The sequence below is a fragment of the Leuciscus leuciscus genome (genome assembly GCF_965113295.1).
Source record: "Leuciscus leuciscus genome assembly, chromosome: 21".
NCBI classification, from domain to species: domain Eukaryota; kingdom Metazoa; phylum Chordata; class Actinopteri; order Cypriniformes; family Leuciscidae; genus Leuciscus; species Leuciscus leuciscus.
In genome coordinates, this window is record NC_138745.1 from 5,507,492 (window position 1) to 5,527,151 (window position 19,660).

The 19,660-nt window shown below is 36.4% G+C and overlaps 1 protein-coding gene across 1 annotated transcript in view; it reads right to left on the reverse strand.

The window, feature by feature from the left end:
• wnk4a (WNK lysine deficient protein kinase 4a) overlaps nt 1–19,660 on the reverse strand; it is a 62,881-nt gene that overhangs the window by 2,995 nt on the left and 40,226 nt on the right. The window contains exons 9-20 of the mRNA XM_082152062.1: nt 18,421–18,572; nt 18,193–18,257; nt 16,822–16,957; nt 15,269–15,385; nt 12,224–12,394; nt 8,839–8,887; nt 8,638–8,748; nt 5,454–6,208; nt 4,253–4,343; nt 2,396–2,960; nt 1,058–1,263; nt 454–557 (exon numbers count right to left, since the gene is read on the reverse strand). Coding sequence (XP_082008188.1) covers nt 454–557; nt 1,058–1,263; nt 2,396–2,960; nt 4,253–4,343; nt 5,454–6,208; nt 8,638–8,748; nt 8,839–8,887; nt 12,224–12,394; nt 15,269–15,385; nt 16,822–16,957; nt 18,193–18,257; nt 18,421–18,572 — 2,522 coding nt within the window. The remainder of the gene's footprint in view (nt 1–453; nt 558–1,057; nt 1,264–2,395; nt 2,961–4,252; nt 4,344–5,453; nt 6,209–8,637; nt 8,749–8,838; nt 8,888–12,223; nt 12,395–15,268; nt 15,386–16,821; nt 16,958–18,192; nt 18,258–18,420; nt 18,573–19,660) is intronic.

Here is a 19,660-nt window from a genome sequence, read left to right on the forward strand (position 1 = left end):
TTCAAACTGCCTGTTTCTAATCAATTAATTTAATTCATTCCTTGTAGCATTTTTCATGTTTTAGTAAATATGCATGTCGGTAAATATTGCATTGTTATATCGGTGCATATAAATGATAATAATTTAGTGAAAGACAATAAGAAAAACATCTTAATCATTTCCCACAATCTTGAATCTACTTGGTAAAAAAATAGATCAGGTTGAAATGATGGCTCCTCTTTAACAAATACACAAATCTAGGATTTATATACATTACTATTAAAATGTTCACAAATGTCAGCGCTATTTGCGAAGGTAAAATTTTTTTGCAAATTGAAATACAATTTTTCCTTTTATGTTTGTCTACATAGTCAACACTGTGTAAATCAGCATTGCAGGAATGTTTATTGCATTAAAGGTGATGGTAATTAATGATTACTCATTAAGCCCTGTGCTGAATGTAATGCATCATACCATTCTAGTGAAATCAGCAGCGAAAGTCACTCCTTTAGCCGGCCGGGAATCTTCCTGGGAACTGCTGCTACTGTTGCCGCTCAGGGAGTTCTTCCTCATGATCCCTGTGGGCCAATCATAACACAGCAAGATGTTAAACATTTCATTTGCTCATTTACAGTTTTCATTTAATTAAACAATTGCTTATTCAGCCCCACCTAAAACCACTAATACAACTCTTTACTAAAAGCTAGTGCGCTGTCTATGAAGACAGCACTGACATAAAAGATGCTTAGATGTGACATAAAAGAAAGATACTTTCTTTCTAAGGCAGGACCCTATCTTTGCAGGGATATGCAAATACCCTATCTTAGCAGCAGCTCATTTGCATTTAAAGGGACACACACAAAATGAGGCGTTTTTTGCTCACCCTCACAAAGTGACAACTTTAACATGCTATATAAAAATATCTGTGGGGTATTTTGAGCTAAAACTTCACACACACACTCTGGGGACATCAGAGATTTATTTTATATCATGTGAAAAGGGCATTATACCACCCCTTTACACGGCAGCTGCCTGTATAGGTGGTAAAAACAGCGAATTTTGGAAAGAGTCTGAGAACCTGCTAAAGGCAGAATGTCGAGTCTCTGGAGGCTGTTTCTGCGAGACGATGGGAAGTTTCCTCCTTTAGACATGCGGCGCTGGCGGCTGGAGAGCATGACAGCTGGAGACACTATACAGGGAGGAGGAATCTTCCCCATCTTACAGTATAGTTCCTCAATCTCTCGCTTCTGCAGCGCCTGTAGAGACTGAACCTCACACAGATGCCTGAGAGGGAGAGAGAGACAGGAGGATTCACAGGAATTAGGGCTGTCTGCATGACTGAGGCAAACATCATAATCACGATTATTTCGGTCAGTACTGTAATCATGATTATTTTACTCGATTAGGAGTGGGTGTTATGACTCTTTTATAATCCTATAGTATTTTTTTTTCATGATAGTGAATTATTTCCTGCAAAGCATACGATAAAACTTCATTTAAAGCCTTTATATGTAATGTATTATAAAAAGTATTTTTAATGCATTAATTATGCCTTGTAATGCACCTTATAGTGCATTGAATGATCTCATGAATAATTGTAAACACGGTTATAATACATTATAATACTTCTGTTACACCTTTAAAAAAGTATAAAGCATTAAAACACAACAAACAACCAATTTTAGATGTAACAAGAAATCTGCAGATATTATAATGCATTTAAACTTTGGTTACAATTATTGATGAAAAAATATAATGTATTACAATGTGCATTATGAATACCTTTATAATGCATTATACATAAAAGCTTTAATTAGAATGTTACCAAGTATACTATATATATATATAATATACTAATGTATGTAAAAAAAAGTGCACAAACAATTCTTAAAATAGGTCAACAAAAAAATGACAATTTAAAAAGATTAAATTAAATTAACAATGCTTTCTAAAAGTATAGAAGTCAGCCTACTTTAAACAAATGTAATAAATCAAATGTAAAAAATAAAAACTCCATAGTCTCTACTATTACGCATTAAATATTTATTCCAAAGTATTACTGCTAAAGTTATTCAGTCAAGAGCAGTGAGTGTTTTCTTATGTTGTTTGATTAATATGAACAGAACAGACATCAGCAAGTACAGTACATTAGACTATATGCACTTTGAACTCTTTTTAATATCAAGCACGTCCCAACTGCATATTACGGCAGTAACATTATATTATCTGACAGATTTGGGCTTTTATGGAGGGGCGAAAGCACACTGCTTTAAAGGAAAGAAACCGAATGCGGCCCAATAATCTCGATTATGGTGTTTTAATAATCCTTGGAAGCCAAAATCGAAAACTAAAATTTGATGAATCGCACAGCTCTAAGAGAAATACAATAAAACACACAAGTTTGAAAGTGCCTTACTTCTCCCTCAGCTCCTGTAGCTCCTCCCACATCTCTTCATCCTCGCTTTCTGATTCGTCGCTGCTGAGGTAGGAGGAGCTTCGCGTGTAGCTCATCCACAGGTTGTGGAAAGGAGTGGCATACGGAGGACTGGTCGTGTTTCCATCCCACACTCTCCCCTCTGTGTCCAGAGCCACAGAAAAACCACTGTCCACCGACGTTCCCATCAGACCCGGGCCACAATCCGCCCTGCGTCCCTTCTTTCTCCTGTGCTTTATCATCTCATCACGATCATAATCATCATTCTCCTGCTCTCGCTCATCGATCTGTCCCTCTCGGGCCTCTTTTCGGTTTCTCCCCGTCTCGGGCTGGCCAGCAGGACTCAAATCACGCCGAGCCTCACAGGTTTTCGCTGGATTTTGAGGTAAAAAAGAGCACGCAGGCTGATCCAGCGACCTGATGACATCATCCCGAGGGACGACAGGTTCACTGGGTGGAGTTTGACTTTCTGTGTGTCTGGCGGGAGCAGGAATCTCTTTACTGGGGGACACTTGAAAACGGCCCACAGTCACAGTACACTTCGGCTCTGTGAGAAAGATGGAGAAATAGAAAAGGTAGTTGTAAAAGACTGCAAACATACCTGTAAATCCTCTCACGCATGATATATGTCACCTGACCTCATAATCACATTACATTCGAGTGACGTCCAGTTTTCATCATGAAAATAATGTTAATTTAATCCTCTGCTGGTCTTTGGGCATTTTAGATTGAAACATTTTACATTTTTAAATTGTTTTACTTCATCAGAATGGTGCGAAATTTGGTGTCTTTAGTAGCACTTCCTATATAAACACGCACACACACACACACACACACACACACACACACACACACACACACACACACACACGCACACACACAAAAATGTGGGCATGATTACAAAATGGTCTTAAAAATGGTCAGTTACCACAATAAGAAATGAATGGGAATGTTTTTTTTTTGGTTAGTTTTTTACAATATTTGGATTATTAAATTATTAGCATCGTTTAGAAGTGAATATAGTCTAGTGTCATGAAATCCCCTCAAAATACAAAATATTAAAGAATAAATATCATTGAAACACGTATTGTCTTTGGTTTTGACCGCCGAGGATCACAAGTGTAACGCCTGAAGGTTAATTTAAATTTTGTGTAAAAATGTCCAATAATGAGTCAAAGAAAGAGATTACAGCTGTAATATTTTGTCACACAGGAAATGAAAGACCCAATCGAGAGAGCATTGCATTGTGGGATACGGTATTCTGCAGTGTGGTTTGGCTATATACTGCTCAATTTGTCAAACGTAGTAGGCCATCAAACTATGAACAGTATAATCTACCTACAGTACAAACAAATGAACCAGAATATCAGCCAAAAACAATTAAATGTTAAACAATTTGTGATTCATTAGTTTGTCATTGTCTGCCAAGAGTTCAAATATTTTATATAAATTTGGATTAAAATGCACAATAATATTTACTTCATGTGACACAATGCAGCATAATCCTAATGCAGCTAAATGTTTTTCCTTTTTTAAATATATGACAGTACTGTATACTGTAATACTCAGTAAGTATTATGTTTATATCCCATTCCGAACACAGCCAAAATAGCTCCGGTTTTAGGAACACATAAAAGCTGTGGACCAAGAAACAAAACAAAAAAACCCACTTTGGTTGCGCAAGAACTCCACAGGCTTATTTAATAGGTGTCCACAAACCCTCTGTGAGTGCAATACCATATAACCATGCAACATTATAAACCACATTCTGTAAGAAGAAGCCCTATGTGCACCAGGTGGTGTGTTACGTGTGTTTGTGTTTAGGGGTCAGTATCTTACCAGATGGTAAAGAGATGTCTTGGCCCTGTGAAGTTCTGGTACTCTCTCCTGAGACCAGAGGAGACAATGATCTGGGACTGGATGACGACACCTTGGAGAGAAAGACTGTTTCATTCAGGAATACTTCCACATCGGGGTTTCATAACCGAGGATGAACACATTTAAAGGTACATTAGCAATGTTAGCTATTGACATTCAGTGATATAAAACGTGCTCAGAAAAAACACTATGGAAACAAACACAGTCATAACACAGAAACGCACAACTGTTACTCAATATAAAGAGCAGAGGTCACCAATTTGCATACCATGATCCATTGGTTCCACCCATATTTATCATATATACACACTCATATATATATATATAAATGTATGATTATATCTATTTAATACAATTATAGTTGTATTCATTAATCGAATAATAATTGAAATTAAGAAATATTTTATGAAGTTATTATTTTACTTTTTATATAATTAAATAAATTGTATTGTAAATAAATGCAATAAATGATGTTTTTATTCAATATAAAAATCTTTATTATTTATTATAATTTATAATTAATTTTTTATTATTATTTTATTTTATTATTTATAATACAAGATGTCACCAAAATGTAAGATTAATTTACTGAAAGTTATTTCGGGACCACTGATTGACCAGAATGTTTCTGGGGTTTTTTTTTTTGTTGATAAAACTGCAATAGAGAGAGAAAAAAAATTTGGATAAAATTAAAAGCTCAATTTTGCTGTGCTTGTTTGTAGGACTGCACAATTTGGCCAAAAAATGTGTGATTATATATCAATATGGCTATGAAATAATAATGAAATGTATAATTAATTTTTATATTATATAATAATTATAATATTTATAATATGTATCATTCTTATTAATTAAAATCTTAAGAAAAACATTATTATTATTATTATTATATATTTTTATACATGTCTTAATTTCTTTTAAAAACCACTGAAAAAAGCCCTGAAAGCTTTTCTTTAGTTGACAAAAGCCAGTTTATATAAGTTGATGGTTGGTGCACGTTATGTTTCTATATATATATATCTCATTTGAATCACTACCTTCGCTATTAGATAATTGCACTAAGCCATATCACAATTTCAGTGTTATTTAAATTAAACCTAGAAGGAAATGTACAGACTGGACCTCTTTAATTGGTTAACTGGTGAAGAGATTAATGGCTTACTCTGCTATCTGGGCTCGCTCGTGGGGAAGACGACAGTCCAGATGAAGACCCGGGGCTGCTCCGCTGCTCTAGTAAGTGCCTGGGAAAAGCGGGTCTGTATCCGTGAGGATATTCCTTAGAGGAATCCTGTGCATACAGCATTCCCTCTTGAGACGCTGTCTGCTGGGCGGACATGGAAACGCCACTGGGTGAAGTAGACGTTGGAATCGTTTGGGAAGGTGGCGACATCAAACTGTCTCGAAACTGAGATTCCATGTTCTGGTAATACTCAGCCATCCCTGGAGATTGAGGATACTGGGGCGCATACATCGTGGGATAACCAGGCTGGAAACCCGGCATGGCCTGTACCATGTTCGGTGCGGGCATGAAGGAATGTGCCATGCTCATTGCCATAGACAGCACATTAGCCAGGGAAAACAGAGGCTGACTGTGTGGTGGCCACATGGCCTGTGCGTGAGCCGGAGACATCAGGTTGACGTCGGAAACGGGACTTGAGACGTTTGAGCTGAGTGGACTGGGGGAGCCCGGGCCGGATGCAGGGGACGAGAGGGAGTATGACGGACTGCTGTGCATTCGGGACAGAGGAGTATGGCTGGGTTTGGGGGAGCCTGGGTGAGGCTGGTACGGGAAGGGGAAGTGGGTGGGGTTGTTCATGTACGAGGGCATAAACTGCTGAACGTGAGGTAGGTTGGGATGAGGCATTCTGGGATCAGAAGCGTAGGCTGAGGCTGATGGGACGTGATGAGGATGAGAACCTGGGAAATGACAAAGATATTAGTCAGATGGTAGTGCAGAGTGAGATTTTCTATGTTATATTCATTTTTTAAAAGGCAGTGAGTGGTGTTTGCTCTGTGCAAAACTTTCTAGAACTTGCCTTGGTAATTTTTAAAAGCAAAGAATTTAATGCAATTCTTAAATGTAATCAGTCGTGCTATAAAAAAAAATAGTTTCAACTTTAAAAAGTAAGTGTTCATGCTGCCTTAAAATTTTAAGTTTAGTCAACTCAAATATCCAAGTTGTCACTTAGTACTTCACATTCAAGTTGACTCAACGTAAAATTTTAAGGCAGCACGAACACTTACTTTTTTTTCTTTGAACTTTTTTTTTTCTTTTTTTTTTTACAGAGCGATTTAAGTGTTGTGTGTTTTATTTTTTTATTAATTTAGACTAAATGGTATAGTTTTAATATTTGCCATTTATAATTTATCGAAATGATAAAGGTCACTCCTCTAAAAGCTGCATGAGGTACAGTATCATTAATGTCTGCAGCACAAATATGTGTGGATGAGTTACAAGACAAAGTATTAGTATTAGGGTTAGCAAGCACCAACATCTGAAGAGTTGTTCATATACATTTATGCATCTATACATTTATATAGAAACTGTTCAATATATGCTGGAAAGAACTGTAGATCCATTGAGGCACAACAACTTATGTTAGCTGGATGTCTAGCTAGAAGGCTTTCCAGAAAGCAACAAAAGCTACTGTTGCAACTGATTATCATACTCAAATTAATTAGCAGTAACCAAACCATGATCACAATCCTCATGTGAATATTGGCAATGAAAGATGTCCAAAACAGGTTCCTCTGCTGAAAGTCTTTTGTGTGAGTGAGACGTCACACCTATGGGTTTGTCCCATCATCTGTCAATGCCAAAGTGAAATGCCTCTGTACAATAACACCTTTCACACAGTACCATCTCCATAGCAATACACAAAGTGTTGTCTAACATGGTCTCTGATGGGTCCATTACGTCAACGGACCGGCCCCAGTGAATGATCATGTCTGAAGTATAACATCGATGAAGCGAGAGAGCCAAAGTCTCTGACATTAACGAAAATAAAAACCATCTGTGCATTTGCTTGTAAAGCTCCCATTGTAGAAGAGTCTGAACATAATTGCTGTAGACATCGTAACAGTGGCTCTTTGGTTATATCTGGATATTCTTTAAAAAAAAAAAAACCAATACGCAAGATGTATCATCGAGGCACGAAGCCAGAAGGCAGCAGAACAAAATGTTCTGTAGGCGGGACAGAAAAGCACCAACAGTAGTAGAGATCAACTCTAGGAGGGGGACATGCAGGCTTTCTGGGTCTTAGTATTTAATTTATGACAAAACTACCAGAGTAGAAGAACTTACAAACACATGTGGAGACCAGAAGATGCACTACAAATAACATTATCTGTCACTTTGAGGGACTGGGTTGTAAATATTACACACTCTAAAAACTTTGAACTCGTAGTTGTTTGTTTTAAAGCTGTGAAATCAATGATATATACTTTATGAATTGAGTGTATGTAAGTAGATCTGAATATGACATTAAAACTTGAGTAGACCCAACAAGTTAAGGTCAGACAATAAAAAAAACTTTTTTTTTTTGTTGAATCCGCTAAAAATACAGTAGTGGAAAAAAATTGACATCTTTACCTTATATTCAAATATTATAAAACATTTGTTAACAATTTTGTAAGCATACTGCATATCTGTGCTTGGAGTCAATAGTTGTATTTGTGATAACGCAATGAAACGTCAAATTGTACAGACATAATTTTTTGACCAGGCCGTCATACAAAGATATTATAAACATGCAAACACAAGAGAGAACCAACGAAATATCAATAACTGATTATGTTGTAGTCAATATATGCTTTTCTCTGTGAGCTTTTTGTTTTTCTATGCCTTTTTTGCTTAGTAAAATAAAACCTGTAGCTGTTGTTTTATTAGATAAATACCTTAACCAAGTTTAGTGTTTTATTCTTCCCTGAAATTTTTAATATTTAAAAGATATAAAATATTTTCTTCATATTTTTGGTTTAATCGAACTTGTAGGGTCATTAAAAACACATATCCCCTCCGGACATCACTTTTGGCCACTACTGTACGTCAAAATAGGGAAGAAAAGATTGTCACAACGTCCGTTTCATGCAGACTTTAAATGTTATATTAGGTTAATACAAAGTGCATTGTTGGGACCCAGAAGACAGCATTCACAGCCCACAAACAAACTGCTTCCAGCCAAAGCAAGTTACCCAAGAGTCCCTGGAGCCAGGCTGAATCAAACTGATGTATATGTTATAATGCCGGATGACATTTAAAGAGCGTCCAGTTTTTGTTCCCACTCACAGCTAGGCAGGAATAGGAAAGACTAGGAGAGGTACATTGGAGGGAAGTGGTCACTTACCTGGGCCATTATGGAAAGACTGTGAACGTAAGAGTGGACGTGTGGATGAGGTAATGTCTCCACCGACTCCCAGAGGAGAGGCTCTCGCGCCGGCGCCCAGACCAAACTCCGCTTAAAAAACATATGTATACGTGTGAAAAAGGTGCTGATTTGAAAGGGCTACTTCATCAATACTCAATGGTGAAGTTTATGCAAGCTTACCTGGTAGAGAGGAGGAGGAATGAGCTCGTGCCAGACTGTGGAGGTTTGGCTGAAAGGGAAAAACAGTTTGTAATGTATTATAAATGTACTTTCATGCATAGTATAGGCTTCATTTACATTACATTTTTTGAAATGGGTGGGTTTATTCCAGCCATATTATGAAAAAAAACTATTTATGTAATTTTTGGTGTTTTTGAAAGAAGTCTCTTGTGCTTGAGGCTGAAAAAATGCAGTAAAACCTGTAATATTGTGAAATATTATTACAATTTAAAATAGTTGTTTTCTGTTCTAATATGTTTTCAAATGTAATTTATTCCTGTGATTCAAAGCTGAGTTTCAGCATCATTACTCCAGTCTTCAGTGTCACATGATCCTTCAGAAATCATTCTTATATAATGATTTGATGATCAAGACACATTTCTGATTATTATCTATGTTAATTCTTTAAAGTTCTGCTGCTTCATATTTTTGTGAAAACAGTGATATGTTTTTTTTTCCCCGGGATTCTTTGATGAACAGAATATATTCGAAATAGAATTTGTAACATTATGTTTACTGTCACTTTAAAAAAAAAAAAACAATCAATTAAAATCTAAGTTTGTTTTACACTACGATTACATACTGTGCTATTATATATATAAACCTATAAGAATATAAACCACAATTGAATTAAAATAATCAATCTTTCATTCATGTTTAATCACATTGGAAGTAAAAAAGCATAATCCTGTTAGACATTTTATGAAATGCTTTTAAATCCTGTCATTTATTTCATTATTGCATAATGATTAAATTGCTTGAGAACTGAAAAGAGTAACAGTATCAACTTCAGCCCTGAGGTCTTATTTATTAGTGTAATATTCTTTAATGACAGAGTGCTTAAGTTTAATTAAGGTTAAGAGCAGTCACAGTCTAATTGCTTGTCTCAGGTCCTCCACTGCCGTCACACACAGGAACAGACATTTTACATACGACTTGCGCAATAATTAACACGACAAGCCCTCTCTGTGGCGCTGCGACAGGACAAAACAGCTCATACACACAAACCTGCGTAAACTCTCTCAGTCTCAGCTCCACAGCTGCACTGGTTATTGGAAAAGAGGCCTGTGGTTTGTGTACGAGGGTTACATTCTGTCATATTCTAAGCCTTTACAGTCCTGCTTTGAGCCTGTTGAGCGAATGACGCTGGAGACTCTAGAGACGAGCATCTAACGCCTGCAGGGAGGAGGTCTGGGACGCAGCTTCTCTTGCGCGGCTGGTAGTAATCAGGAACTGGGCCGGGTCCAGCGGACTTCTCTTGAGCGCTGGTTTCGCAACCCTCAGGGTACCATGCATGATTGTGTGGGTGTGTGTGCCTCCATTAGGCTGTTATAGATCTCTGAATCCAAATAAAACAGCCATTGTTCTGCTTCTCTGTACTAATTAAGACGTATCTTTAGATCAGTTGACTGGCAGGCTGGAGTAAACCGAGACTGCATTTTGTTCTACAGAGTTTGGACACAAAGTTTTTATTGAAAAGAGCAGCTAAAAATACCATAATGTTCATGTTACTGTTTTTTGGATATATGGACAAATATTCATCATATTTTTATAGCAGCATGACTAGTTATAAGCAGCCATATTATACTATGAATACTGTTGTAGCTAAAGGGCATTAGGCGTCACGCAGCACAGCCTCGAGTGCCTTATTGCTTTTTTACCAGATTATCTACCAGATAACAAATATGTTAAGGACATTTTACTTTTATTTTATAAAGCAAATGATTAATAATAGTATATAAACTATTGGTTCAGAATTTTGGAATCATTAGGAATTTTTTATGTTTTTAAAGTCCCGTCTGCTTTAATAAGGCAGCACTTATTTGATCAAATATATATTTGGTCAAAAAAATGATTGCTGCTGCTGCAGATCAAATATGGACTGATACACAGACACACTGCTGTGAGCATGTAAGATACGCTGCTGCTGTATAAATAGACACATTTATAAATCTGTAGCAGATCTAGACAGGTGGAGCTGGGATATATACACAGTATATATTAAATTGGAACGTTCTGGTTATGGATGTTGATAAATTTATAGCAACTATGTTGATTGTAAGTCAACAGAACAATTCAATGTAAGTCTTCATTGCCAGTATCCCAATATAACTTTATTGAAAATGTAATTTTTTAATGAGGTAGGATTGGATAAAAAGATCTGTGACAACGCAGGTTCCATTAAAGGTTCATTTACATTGTACATGGCAGAGGAAATCGGAGGAAATTTAAATGCACAAGGTGTACACATATCTAAAGCCCTATTCGGACGGGACTAGTTTAACATGGAGAGGTGGGGTAAAGTAATAATTACCAGAGCTTCTCAGTGATTTTAGTCCCGTCCGAATGTGCTTATCAGTAATCATTACGGAAAATGTCAGTAAAGATAACGGCGACTTTTACCTTCAGTAAAAAGGTCCAGAAAAATGACCTCAGGTGATACTAATCCCGTGCGAATAGACCCGCTGTAAATTTGTACGTCAATATTCTGTCATTTCCTGTTTAAAAGTAGTTTTTGTAGTATGGAGACGCTTGAAAAAGCATTAGGTTGCGTTCTAGACGCTGGGACGAGTCTGTGGTAAAACTCAAGTGTTTAACACACACCATTCAGATCAGAGAGAAGGTCGAACGCACTTTTTAGAGGCACAAAACTTCTTTTAGCGTTAGATAAGTGCCTATTACCAACATATACAATCTGAATTTATTTAATACATCCAACCGAACCTAACTGTTTGATATATACAAAGGTTATATATGTGTTTGCGCACATGATGATGATGATCAGGAAGCAACTTATTACTCACATGATGACAGGGAGGTGACGGCGGTGATTAAATCGAGTTACCCCTCCCACTTCTTCTAGTTTTACTGAGATATCTTATCCCGTGCGAATTGGCCATTATTATCACAGACGTCCTGTATTAAAATTACATTGCCCCACCTCTCCGTGTTAAACTAGTCCCGTCCGAATAGGGCTTAAAACAGTTGCTCATTGTTAAACTGTCCTCTTTTGTGCTGCCCAGAACAGGACAAAATAGTACAGAACGCACCTCAAGATTATGAGTTAAACCTGAAACCGATCATTTTCAAACAAAACACTCACAACAACAGAGAACTCTGTTGAAAGATAGTGGTTGTGTAAACTCCTGAACAGAGCGCACACCCTCACCTACAGCTATAGCTGGAAACTTGACTTATCTTCTTCTTCAGGTACACAGACCAAAATGATCTGCTACTAGTGCATAAATAATTATTCAAATAAGTGGCATAGCTTATTGGTAGTTATCATGTTGCAAAGGATTATGAAAGTGAGTGGACTGGAAGGTTTCTTCACTTGCAGGCTCACCTGAGAACCAGACAGTGAGTTGACGGCATGAAGATAAGAGGGACGGGCGGCTCCGTAGGTTTCATGTTGACCAGATGAGTCCTTCAGCATAGACTCTGCTCGCTTAATGATGTCACCGATGCGGTGAATGAAACCTTCCTTCTCTGAGGGCAGGATGAACTCATTATGTACCTTGACGGGGTGAGAAAAAAGAAATAAACAAAACAAAATGAGCAAGCATGACTTAAGTAGCACCATCAATTCTGAATGCCGAAGGGAAGCTGGCATCGGCACACGCTACGTGCGCTACGCACGTAGAGCTTGCAGGGATCAAGGGGGCTCTCTGTGCGATTCAAACTATCCCTCGACTACTTAAAATGAAACGTGCTTAAATTGAGCATGTGCGCACTTGTGGACACTCTTTTAATTCAAGGGAGCTTTAATTAAGTTTGTCCACAAGCTGAGCTTTTACACACCACTAATAGCAGTGGGTGTTCACCCTTCGACCAATAACACACCAGGAGTGACTCCAGCGCTGCCAGGACTCTGAGACGAAACAAAGAGCTTCTGTATCTGAGAGAGGGAGCTGCATGCAGTCACACAGTCATCGAACACACACACTTACAATAGGCATCCGTCCATCCACTCCTACACACTCAGCATTACAATCAAAGCCTCAAACTTATGGAAAATTATTTTTCTTTTTTTTTTCTGCGATTTTATTCACTCCTCTTCTTGCCCATTCATCCTTCAACTCAAATTTATAGGACCTATTATGGCCTTTTTCAAAGTCTTGATTTCGTTTTTTTGGGCTCTACTAGAATAGGTTTCATTATTATTTTCCCATATTCTCCATTGTTGCAGCTCCTCTTTTCCCATTCTGTCAGTAACGCTCTGTTTAGTTCCTGTCTCTATGAAGCCCCTCTTTCTGAAAAGCACACTGTGCTCTGATTGGTCGACTGGAGCAGTGTGTTGTGATTGGTCAAGCGCTTTGAGCCATAACCAGCAGTTTCAACACAGTACTAACTAACTCAACCAGGCTTTATTCTGCATATGCCTTGAGTGGGAATTATTTAAATGAATGTGTTAAATTAAAAATGGTGACGTGTCCGTTATAGGTATAATAAGTAACTTTGCAACTAACTCTCATTACAGTATTAGTAGAGTGTTAGGGATAGGGTTAGTAGAATAAGTTGACATGTAGTTGCAGAGTTACTTATAGTCAGTAGTAAGTCTGTTGAGGGAGCATCAAAATAAAGTGTTAGCAGATATTAAGCAGACAGTTTACTGATACTCTAATGACTGCTAGTTGACATGTAGTTGCAAAGTTACTTATAGTTACATTTACATTTTTACATTTATGCATTTGGCAGACGCTTTTATCCATAGCGACTTACATTGCGTTATCCTATACATTTATACATAGGTATGTGCGATCCCCTGGGATCGAACCCACAACCTTGCGTTGTTAACGCAATGCTCTTACCACTGAGCTACAGGAAAGCTTGCAGTTAGTTAGTAGTACCTACAGACGTAATTGTTCACAACACGACCAAAATAGATAGGGTGAATTTTGATTTGAAGTATAAATGGCCCATGACATTTTTTGTAAAACCTGGGACATTTTACACGTTTTGGGGATAAATCAGAAAAAGCAGTTCAATCAGAAAAAGAAAAAAAGAGAAAAAAAGAAAAACTGCAACCGCTCTCCTGCATCTTATAATGAGGGACAAACAGAACCAGATGTCTGAAACAGTTGGTGATCTGGTCAGCTTAAATATCAAAATATCTCTGAAATGTACAACAATAATAGTAAAATGGTAGAATGTTTATGTCTATCATGTTTTGTGCTCTTCAATTAAATAAATAATAGTTTTAAAAATGTGATAACACTTTACAATAAGGTTCCAATTTTTTTTTTATCATTTTATCATATATTTTATGGCACACAGAATATACTGTTGTGTGAGTAACTGAACATGCAAAATATCAAAAGAAAAAATAGCTCTGCTTTTAAACAAACAAACAAAAAAATGTTTTACTAGCTTCATTCAGTCTTTTTTTATCAACACTTGAATGTGGGTGAGTTACATAAAAAAATAAAAGCATTTTGAACAAAAAGCTGAGAAAATCGTGTTATTGTCAAAGACTACGTCTGGATCGGATTCAGAACGATGATCAGAACAAATATAGTAGATGGAGTCCATCAACATGTCAGCTTCACTTAATGGGTCTGACATTTCATTTTGGTAATGTTTGGCAGTTTTTATTTTTAAGGCAGTATTTATTAAAGAGTTAACTATTATTAGTTAGTATGAACTATAAAAAAAAAAAAATCTAAAACATTAATCATAGTTAACATTAATTTAAACATTTATTAAAAAAGTTACAGTAAAAACTGTAATATTGCTAAATATTATTACAATTTAAAGTAATTGTTTTCTATGTAAATATATACTAAAATGTCATTCATTCCTGTGATCAAAGCTGAATTTTCAGCATCATTACTCCAGTCTTCAGTGTCACATGATCCTTCAGAAATCATTCTAATATGATGATTTGATGATCAATAAAAATGTCTTTATATTATCAATGTTGAAAACAATTGTATTGCTTTACAAAAGAGTTAAAAAAAATCGATTAAGGTGGTCAGAAGAGGGAAAGATGTCAGCAGCAGTAACTAGTTTTCTGAAATTTAATGGCAAGATAATATAACACAAAGTATTGTGTTATAAATGTACGTTAATAAAAAAAAATATATATATATATATATATAAATAAAAAATATATTTACAATGTTAATAGCTCATCATTACAATCTGTGAAAAGGGTCCATTGCTATTTGATGTCCACTAATCTGAATATTGGGGTTACTCTGATACTTTTAGCCTGAGGTTGGCAAATATGATTGGTTTGAAAGTTCAGCAGTAACTTTTTGATATGAAATTCAACAAATAAACATGCAATGGTACTTTTCCTGAGTACGACCCAAACACATGCACAAAACACAGTCCAGAAGAAAAGACAATGTGTCAGTGTGTGCATTTTAAGAAGTTAGGCACCTACCATTACTGCAGCGATGTCCTCAGGGTTGTCGCCATCCAGGTCAAATTTGAAGGTGACCATCTTATCGTTATGAGTCTGTAGCTGACACTCGACCACCCGATCTACTTTATCAGACAGCTGTGGGGAACAACACACACATCATTGTCACGGAAAATACAAATGTGTCTGTGTGCATATTACCAGACATTCATGTTATTGATACAGCCATCGTTTCCAAGCAGCTTCACAGTAATAAACAGGAAAGTAACAGAATTAATCACGAAAACTTCACCAAACATGAGACAAATACAAACTCTTAGCAAGATAATAATGTCAATATTCAGTTCAATAACTGTGTAAACAAGTTTATTCAAATTATTTATGCATACTAGGATAAATAAAGAGAGAATTCTCTTTGTGCGTGTGCAAGTGTGTATTAGTCATGGTCTGAGCTAATTGTGTTTGACTGTGTGTTTATAGTTTATCTCTCTGGCCCTTTGAACACTAATCAATGCAAGCCTAAACGGTTCCTCATGAAACAAATGACTGAGGACATCCCGTACCCACACAGAGAACGATCACACATGGACAACTGCTAAACATCTTAATTTCACATGCAATATCATTGCAAGTTATCACCATTTGCCTTGCTAACATTATTTATTGATCATCTGATGGTTTTACAGACGTGCAGAAATGGACTGGCCAGTGGTTAGGAGTAATGGTTGACCGATATATCACAGATATTTAGCATTTTTTTATTACCAGTACTGGGCACTACTTTTTCTGCTTGGCTGAAAACTGTTGAAAGGGGACTTTTATTTTGACAGCACCAAGACATGTCAAAATTATATTATAATTATATTATAATATTACAATAATAATAATTTCAAATTAATTAAACTTGTATAATATATAATTATAATTTGTATACATTAAGTTATTATAATAAATTAATAATAAAAAGTTATTAGAAATAAAAAAGGCAAATGTTATACTTCCTCATTTGTATTTTTTCATATCTTTTTACTATTTATTCAATTTAGTGAATATAATGTCAAATTAATGTAAATATCATTGCAGCATTTATTGTCTTTACAAATGAAATAGTCAAAATTATATTATAATTATATTTTAAATAAATATATAAATATATATTCAAGAATTTACAATAAAATAAGTTATTAGTAATACTCTTTTTCATGTTTTTTTAATTTGGTAAATATATTGTCAAATAATATAAATATTATAGCAGCATTTACTACCTTTATAAATTAAATAGTCAAAATGATATTATAATTATATTATAATATTATTTTTAATTAATAATTGTTTTAATATTTATATTTATTACTTTTTAATATTAAGTTATAAAAACAAATTTAATTTGGTTAATATAATGTCAAATATCTTTAAAATGAAATATTTCAACATCATATTTATCTACTTTTTATTGGCCACCCTGCTCTCTAAGATGTCGGCATCTGCATCGGCCACCAAAAAGCCCATAATCGGTCCTCCATTAGTTAGGAGTATGTATACGTGACCGGATGAAATGCTGATTTTTTTCTCACCCCTGTAATTCGCAGACGGGACCGCGTTCTCCGCCTAAACAGTTTCGCTGCTGTCCGTCGGGTCACTGACTTGCTCCCTCTCTCTGATTGTCCCTCGTAGCCATCGCTCAAGCCGGAGGTCACATCTGAAGCATAACTGTGACATAATCAGGATAATTACATGACAGATTATGGACAAAACATTATATTTTGCATTCTATGATGGTCTAAACTGCAGGAAAATACCTGTGCTTAATTATCAGCTATCATTACTAGATGTTTGCTATTGCTCATACTGTAGTTCGGGTAAAGGGATTTAAACAAACACCTAACCACAAGTATTAAACTTCTGTGTGTAACTCGCCCACCACCATTTGCTAAAACTAAGTATGTTGTGCTAACATTGCACAACCAAGTAAACCTATAAAAGTACAAAAGTGAACATCATGTTAATTAAATGGGGGTTTGGAAGACCTGAAGTTAAACTAGGCCTATAAAAACGGTTCAATAAGGACAAAATGAAGAAAACCACGAAGGAATTTCCCTCTCTCACCATCTCAACACCCTTATTTGTTTAATATTAGGATTTTAAGAGAACATGGTGCATTTCATGAGTGCTGTGTGTTCCCTCGTATTAGGTTTTACAAGTCTGAAGTAAACAAACTTTTGTATGTCCTTCTTTTAGCCTTTGACCCACCAGCTTGCATTGTGTCAGTAATGTCCAGCACAGAGGACCCTTGTGAAGAAGAAGTGTGCTCAGTTGTATTGAATGTCCAGTTGTCATGTACTTCAAAACATGTAGTTTTCACTGCACTGTTTCCTGGAAATCCAATATAACGGCTACAGAGAAAGAACTAGACAGACGTAGTATTTGAATTGGCTTTATCTTTGCCGAGTTTGGCCTGTTGGGACGTGGAGTCCATTCTGAGCTTGTTTCTATGAGCTAATTGTGTCTCTCAGGTCTTTTACCAACACAAGCCTCCGTTTAATCCAAACACTGGGCTTCCTACGAGGCCCACAAAACCGTTTATAGCCAGCCTACCGCTTGGCAGACTCTGGCTCTTTTGAAAGATCTCTGCCTGCTGAGAAACGTGAAGTTCTTATGAGTGGAAAACTATGTTGTAATGGCAGGCATTTGCTAGGGACGGCATCCAAGAGCCCTGTGGTGAATAAACAGGATCCTATAGGACGTAGAGAATGTGCACTGTTACGAAAGATGAGAGGAGGGGATGGACTCCATATGAAAACATGGACCCTACTGAGCACAAAGCCATCAGTACATCTGGCACTAAAGTAAAACACAAACCTCGAAGTACTGTGTGTCATATGGATGTTTTTAATATGGCACAGATGCTATTGAAAAGCTGAGGGATCAAGAAAGCAGGTTTTTACCTGTCCACAGGTGAGGAGAAAGGGCTAGGAGGTCCTCTCTCTGTTTTAGTCGACACGGCGATACTCTGCGAGGAGATTAAGGGATACATGAAGTGCTTAACAATGAACATCAAAGAAGCAAGTTCATTATGACTTCCTGCAATGGTAAATTGCGTAAATTGAGTTTAAATGGCTCTCCTACGTTTAACTCGTCATTAAGTGAGGCCAATTTTGTCATTTTAAACTCACTGAGGGGAAACGGAGAGCTGGGATTGGTGGAGTGGTGATGGGCGTGGCCTCTGTGGGCGTGGCCTGTGGAGAGCAGCTGATGTTGATATTTGAAGCCTCGGGACCATCCTGTAAACCAGAGGGGCTGAGATCGCCATCAGTCTCACAGTCAGCTGGAGAAACACAGAATCAGACAGTCGGTTAACCTTCTGGTAATACCTCAAACAGACCAAAGACAATACGCTTTTTTATGCAATGAAAGTACTATATTTTATTTCAAAATGTGTGTTATTGTATTTTGAGGGGATGCTAGTGGACAATATTCACCTCTAAATGCACTATTTATTTCTATATAAAATAATAAGAATAATATGTAATAAATATCGAAAACAACATGGCAAAACGTCGGCGCCTAACTTAGTATCATTGAGATTTTGAATTAGAATAGAATTTTGTCCATTTTATTTCAGTTTTTACGGAGCCCTGCACATGGCATGCGGACAAATATATATATATATATATATATATATATATATATATATATATATATATATCGTGGCCACGAGTTAAGAATTCTTCTCTAGTTCTAGTAAATAGTGGCCACGTTTTATTAATTTGTTCCCTCGTTTTAAGTAAATCGTGGGCACGATATATAATTCGTTCTATTATTTTACTAAATCAAGCACACAATATAATAATTTGTTCCCCGAAATTGTGGCCACATTGTACTAATTTATTCCCTCATTTTTGTTTGGCTAAATCGAGGGAACGAATTATAAAGTGCACATGATTTAATTGAAACAATGGAACGAATTAGTAAAACGTGCAGTCGGCGCCGATAGTAGTGATGTTGTGCTTCGGGCGACCCGAGTTCAAGTCCCGGCTCTTGGACCTTTCCCGATCCTGTCCCTCCTCTCTCTCCCACCTCTCTCACTTCCTGTCTAGCTACTGTCCTATTCTAATAAAAAGGCAAAAAACACCAAAAATAAATCTAAAACAAAAAAACGTGCTGATGTTTTAGTGAGTCAGGGGAACGATTAGTTAATTTGTGGCCACGATATACACATTTGTTACTGCATGTCATGTCCGGGGTTATTTTAGTCAAACCAAATGAAAATGAGAAATGCAAATTTTAATTAGTTTTAGTCATTTTATTGTGTATTTTGTCTTTTTTTGTCTTTTTTCTTTTAGTTTTAGTTTAGTTTTTTATTCGGTCACATTTTTGTTTATGGTCCAATTCTCACTATTAACTACTACTTTT